This window comes from Halictus rubicundus, unplaced genomic scaffold, assembly GCF_050948215.1.
Source record: "Halictus rubicundus isolate RS-2024b unplaced genomic scaffold, iyHalRubi1_principal scaffold0203, whole genome shotgun sequence".
Taxonomy (NCBI): Eukaryota; Metazoa; Arthropoda; class Insecta; order Hymenoptera; family Halictidae; genus Halictus; species Halictus rubicundus.
This window is the reverse complement of record NW_027488744.1, coordinates 462,792-469,473: the sequence shown is the minus strand read 5'-3', so window position 1 is coordinate 469,473 and position 6,682 is coordinate 462,792. Positions and strand designations below refer to the sequence as shown.

General features: G+C 56.1%; 1 protein-coding gene across 1 annotated transcript; it reads left to right on the top strand.

Annotated features, from left to right (window-relative positions):
• Nucleotides 1-406: 406 nt before the first annotated feature.
• On the top strand, nucleotides 407-5,578 carry LOC143363979 (uncharacterized). Its single transcript, XM_076804509.1, has one exon. The coding sequence runs from the start codon at nucleotides 407-409 to the stop codon at nucleotides 5,576-5,578; it is 5,172 nt and encodes a 1,723-aa protein (XP_076660624.1).
• The last annotated feature ends 1,104 nt before the right edge of the window (nucleotides 5,579-6,682 follow it).

Here is a 6,682-nt window from a genome sequence, read left to right as displayed (position 1 = left end):
TTTCGCCGGCCCGCTCGCTCGTCCAGTTCGTTTCTAACGCTCGATCAAACTATCTCGCAATCGATCTTGATCTCGACCTCTTGTTCGCGTGAACGCCTCGCGTCTTTTTGACCGGTTTCGTGCTACAAGAGCTATCTACGGCTCCCGAAATAGACGGGAGATATCCACGTCAAGCTAACTGTTCAAACGTGTTTATTTGTGTTTACAAACTGTACAAAGTAATCGGTTATAGTTCGACGATCCTCGCGGTGAAATAAAGTCGTTGTGTCAGTAAACCGCGGCTCTTTAGTGCTCGCCTTCCGATCCCCAAACATTTGGTCCTTCGAGCCGGATCCAGTATACAGTCCACTAAAAGCAAACGTTAAATATATCGTAAAAGACTTCGGTTGAATTCGTGAAGGAGACAATGGCTGACCTTGTCGACGAACAACGTACGCTCGCGCAGCGAATCTCCCGCGTCGCGATCAACCTTAAGAAGAAGGGTAAGGCGAACATTACTCTGGGAATGCTTCGGGCGGCTCACTCTTCGATCCAAGAATTCTGGGCTGACTTCTCCCAGGGGGATCTAAAAATAAGAAAAGCGGCTAAGAACGACGCCAAGTTGAGGGATAGCGCTTACATCGCGGAAGACGAATTCAGCGATGTACATACAACATATTTGGAGCAAGCTGGAGTTCTCCTCGACATGATCGCCGAATTTGAAACGGCGGCAGCCGTTAAGGTGCCCTCTGATTCGAACGTAACGCCCGGCGAGGCGACGTTCCAGAGGTCACGCGCAGTGTTGCCAAAGATGGCTCTCCCTACTTTCGAGGGTCACTACAAGGACTGGCCATCCTTCCGCGACTTGTTTACCTCGCTTATAATCAACGACTCTTCGTTGTCTCCGGTGGAGCGCCTGCATTACTTGAAGACATGCATGAAGGGCGAAGCCATGGCGCTTCTGAAGAACATTCGAACTACGAATGACAATTTCAACATCGCGTGGAACAAGTTGGAGGATCGCTTCAACAATCCCCGGCTGCTCGTTCAGGCGCAAATAAGAGCTCTATCTTCTGTAGCTCCGCTGCGCAAGGAGTCGGCCGCTGAGATGAAACGTCTCTTTAACGAAACGTTCGATGCCATTGACGCGCTTGAGAATCTTGGCTGGCCTGTCACTAATGCAGTCGACTGGATCGTCGAATTGACAGTCGAGCGATGGGATCGGCAATCGCGTCGGGAATGGGAGGATTCTCTCAAGCACTCCAAGGACCATCCTACGCTGGAACAGCTGAGAACTTTTATGGAAGGGCGCATACAAACGTGTGAAGCGCTCGAACCTCAGACGGACGAAGCGTCCGACGGGAGGAAAGTCAACGTGAAATCTGCGAAGGTGCATACGATGTCCAAGGCGAGTTCGTCCGCGAAGGTCTGTGCATTGTGCCAGGGCAATCATTTTGTCCTGTATTGTGGCCGGTACCAGGCGAAGACTGCTGCCGAGCGGAAGGAAACAGCCAAGACACTGAACCTGTGTTTTAACTGTCTCGGGAAGCATCCTGCGAGTGAGTGCACGTCCTCCAAGCGATGCCAAAAGTGCGAAGGAAAGCACCAAACGACTATCCACGAGGCCGCACCATCCACCAAGTCAACGAAGTCTCCGGAAGCCTTCGTGCAGCACGTCTCCATGCACGTGAGTCGCTCCTCCTTCTCAGTTCTCCTCAGTACAGCGCGCGTAGCAGTTTCAGGCCCACGGGGACAGGGCTGCTCAGCTCGTACTCTTATTGACCCTGGCAGTGAAGTCTCCCTCATCACGGAAGCGCTCGCGCAGCGGCTCGGTGTCAAGCGGAGCCAAGCTCGAGTTCCGCTTCTCGGCGTCGGAGGTGCAAGGGCAAAGTTCACACGAGGGAAAACCACGCTGGTCATATCTCCCCCTGGCAGAGGAGAACTCCGCTTCCAGATCCCTGTCTATATCCTGCCTGAGCTCTCGCGATACCGGCCGTACAACTTACCTGCTCGAGTCGATTGGCCGCATATCCGAGGACTGGAGCTCGCCGATCCGGGGTACCACCTAGCCGATCCAGTCGACATCCTGATAGGAGCGGACTCCTACAACATCATCCTTCGAGAGGGGGTCAGACGGGGGCCGCCACACACTCCTGTAGCGCAGGAAACGGCTCTGGGTTGGATCCTCACCGGAGGCATCGACTCGGGAAACGCCGATGGGTCATCGAGCAGGGCGGAGGTTCCGGTCCATCACTGCAATATAGACCGCGAATTAATAGAGTTTCTCACCAGGTTCTGGGAGCAGGAGGAAGTCGAAACTTCGATTCCAGCCACCGCTGACGACAGGAAGGCAGAAAAGCACTTCCTAGACACTCACCAACGGCTTCCTGACGGACGGTTCATGGTGCGTCTGCCGTTTGCAAGGACACCAGAACTGGGAGACTCTCGCCTCATCGCACTGCGTACACTGGACTCGCTGAGCTCCAGATTCCAGCGTTCTGCCGAATTCCGCCAAGCTTACGGTGAATTTCTGGCAACCTACGAAGCTCTGGGGCATATGGCCGCGACGGCGCATCCAATTTCCCGCGCAGGGTATTATCTCCCGCACCATGGAGTAATGCGGGAATCGAGCACCACGACGAAACTCAGGGTTGTCTTCAACGGCTCGAAGGCATCCTCCAACGGGAAGTCTCTGAATGAGTTTCTGCTTCGGGGACCTAACTTGCTGCCGAATCTCGCGGACATCCTTCTACGCTGGCGGCGGTACGCTCTCGTGTTCACAGCGGACATAGAGAAGATGTACCGACAGATCATCGTCCATCCTGACGACCGGAAATGGCAGAGGATCCTGTGGAGGCCTGCAGGGAAAAGCAGCGTCGTTGACTACGATCTCAACACGGTCACGTACGGACTCACCAGTGCTCCATATCTGGCGATCCGATGCTTGCACCAACTGGCTAAGGTGGAGGCACAGCGTTTCCCCTTGGGATCTGGCATCTTACTCGAGGAGGTCTACATGGACGACGTCCTCACTGGGGCGGACACACCCTCAGAGGCTAAAGCCAAACAAAGGGAACTACGGGAGCTCCTCATGGCGGGCGGTTTTCCTCTGCGCAAGTGGGCTGCCAACGCGCCGGGTCTACTTGAAGGACTGTCCCGCGACGAGAGGAAGGGCATCGTCGAGTGGGACTCTCCCACGCTCCACAGCGTCCTAGGTATCAAGTGGTTGCCCTCATCTGATTGTTTCCAGGTCTCCGCTGTGAAGTCTCTTCCGAGCTCGGGATTCACCAAGCGTGCAGTACTCAGCGGGACAGCGCAGCTGTTCGACCCACTCGGCTGGCTGGCGCCAGTCACGATCGTAGCCAAGGTGCTGATCCAGTCCCTGTGGCTCCTGAAGGTCGATTGGGACACGCCACTACCGGAGAAGGAGGAAAAGCTGTGGCGACAGTTCCAGAATGGAATCCCGGAACTGCAGCATCTCCAGGTACCGCGATGGCTCGGAACCAGCTCCTGCAGTTCGCCTCCCGAACTCCATGGGTCCGCTGATGCCTCCGAGCGCGCCTATGCTGCGGTGGTCTACTCCCGCAGCGTCAACCCGGAGGGAGTGGCGACGGTGTCGCTCATCATCGCCAAGTCTAAGGTGGCTCCTCTGAAAAGGGTCTCGCTGCCAAGACTGGAACTCTGCGCCGCTTTCCTGCTGACCAGACTCGTCGAACACGTCGTCCGGGTGCTGGACTGGCCGTCCGTCGACGTACATCTGTGGTCGGATTCCGCGGTGGCTCTCAGCTGGATCCGAGGACATCCCACACGCTGGCCCACTTACGTGGCCAACAGGGTCGCCGAGATCCAGAGGATGCTTCCAGCGGCGAAGTGGCACCACATCCGGAGCGCGGAGAATCCGGCGGACTGTGCCTCCCGAGGGTTATCTCCGGCGGAACTACCGAAGTTCTCGCTGTGGTGGCGAGGACCCGAGTGGCTCGCCTCACCCGGTCCACTTCCAGAGGAAACCAGGTCAGAGGCAACGCACGAAGCAGAGGAGCACCAGGTTCTGCACGTCACCAGCCGGGAGAAGAGCAGTTCCTCGGAACTAGTCGAACGCTTCTCAAGTTTGAATCGGCTGCTCCGGGTCCTGGCCTGGTGCCGCCGATGGGTTCCTGGAAATCGACAAGGAGAGTCATTCATCACGGCAGCCGAGATTCGGACAAGCAAACTCACCCTTCTACGACTGGAACAGGCCGCAGCGTTCGCGGAGGACATCGCCAACCTTCGGAAGGGTCGACCGCTAGCCGCCAGAAGCCGGCTAGCCAAGCTGTGTCCAATCCTGGACAAAGACGGGGTGCTGCGCGTGGGAGGGCGGATACAGGCCGCGAACCTCCCATACGACCGGACTCATCCCGCGATCCTTCCTGACGAATCCTCCTTAGCTAGGTTGTGGGTCGACGCTGCCCACAAACGATGCTTGCATGGAGGAACACAGCTCACACTGGCTACGCTGCGCCAGGAGTGCTGGATCCTCAAGGGTCGCCACTTAGTTAAGGCCTGCATCCATCGGTGCACCACCTGTATACGCTGGAAAGGCCAAACAGCCCCGCCAAGAATGGGAAACCTTCCATTATCTCGAATAACGCCTAGTCGTCCCTTTTTCAGATCAGGCATCGACTACGCAGGACCCATACACGTGCGAACCAGTCGGGGTCGTGGCAAGCTGACCTCGAAGGGATACATCGCGGTATTTATCTGTCTGGCCACCAGGGCTGTCCACCTGGAGGCTGTCTCGGATGGGTCCACCGAAACCTTCTTGGCAGCACTGCGGAGGTTTATCTCTCGGCGAGGCCGATGCGCAGAACTTCACAGCGACTGTGGTCGAAACTTCATCGGAGCCAACCACGAGCTCCGAACGCTACTAAAGCAATCCGTGGCACAGGGAGGTGGCCCATTCGCTGCAGCTTCCAGGGAGGGCATCACCTGGAAATTCAATCCCCCTTCCGCTCCACACTTTGGGGGCATCTGGGAAGCGGCCGTCAAATCGGTCAAGCACCACCTGCGGAGGCTCATCGGCGAACAGCGGCTTTCCTTCGAGGAGCTTGCCACGCTCCTGACTGGTATCGAAGCCTGTTTAAATTCTAGGCCAATACTACCGCTGTCCGATGACCCTGAGGATCCAGCAGCTCTAACTCCGGGACATTTCCTAGTCGGGGAACCGCTCCTCGCTATTCCAGAGCCCAGCCTCGAGGAATTGCCAGTCTCACGGTTATCTCGGTGGCAGTTGGTACAGCAGATGCAGCAGCACTTTTGGAGGCGCTGGTCCCGGGAGTATCTGAATTCACTGCAACCGAGGGGCAAGTGGCGACGAGATCAAGCATGGGTCAAGGCCGGGTCCCTCTGCCTAGTAAAAAACGAAATACTGCCACCCACACAATGGCCACTAGCGCGCGTCGTCCACGTACACCCGGGGCCAGACGGCTCGACTCGCGTGGTCACTTTACGCACCTCCACTTCACAACTGCTGCGACCGGTGCACAAGCTCATCCCGCTCCTGGCTCCGGAAATCGATGAGACTGGCCACGGGAACAACCTCGAGGCTGGACTCTCGGCGTAACTAAAAAAAATCATGTAACTTTTTCATTTCGTGGTCGATTCACCTCATTCCATCATGAAGTCATTTCACTCACCTGGTACATAGCTCACTCTGTAAATCATCACTGCATCACTCGGCACCCTCTTCGCGTTCACTCGTCACTTGTAACTTCGTAAATTACTACGCACTTCTTTCTGTTGTAGAAACTACGCAACACGTTGCTGACCCATTCAGCCGAGCCATTCATCTGTTTCGCATCTCCCCACCACCTCCACACAGCGGTTTAATTTCGTCATTGGCTGACGAGGCGGGCGGAAATGTTTGAGATTGGCTGAATGTGTCGGCAGCGTTTCCGCGCCGACGCGGATCGGCGCCCCGCAATTGGCTGGATCGCGGAGAGAAGCGAGATCAGGAATCGATTATTAGATCGCTCTCTAATTGGCCCGCGCCGACGAGACGGGTTACGATCGATTATCATCGTTTCGCCGGCCCGCTCGCTCGTCCAGTTCGTTTCTAACGCTCGATCAAACTATCTCGCAATCGATCTTGATCTCGACCTCTTGTTCGCGTGAACGCCTCGCGTCTTTTTGACCGGTTTCGTGCTACAAGAGCTATCTACGGCTCCCGAAATAGACGGGAGATATCCACGTCAAGCTAACTGTTCAAACGTGTTTATTTGTGTTTACAAACTGTACAAAGTAATCGGTTATAGTTCGACGATCCTCGCGGTGAAATAAAGTCGTTGTGTCAGTAAACCGCGGCTCTTTAGTGCTCGCCTTCCGATCCCAAACAATATGCGAAGGCGATTTCGTGGCACAACTGGTCCCATCCTCGCTGTTTCCGGCCGTGGTACTGCCCTATCATTGTTTTTATCACGTGGTTGACCCGCTCCACCGGATTGCACTACGGTGCATAGGGAGGCGTTTTTCGGTGGAGGATGCCCCAGTCCCGCAATGTTCGTTCGACTTCGTTGCTAATAAACTGACGGCAGTTGTCGGTGACCAGGGTGGCTGGGCAGCCGTGCCGTAGAACGATGAGCTCGCGAATGGCTCGCAGTACGGCGCCCGCTGTGGCCTTGCGTAAAGGGCGGATTTCGACCCACTTTGTGCATCGGTCCTGGAGTAC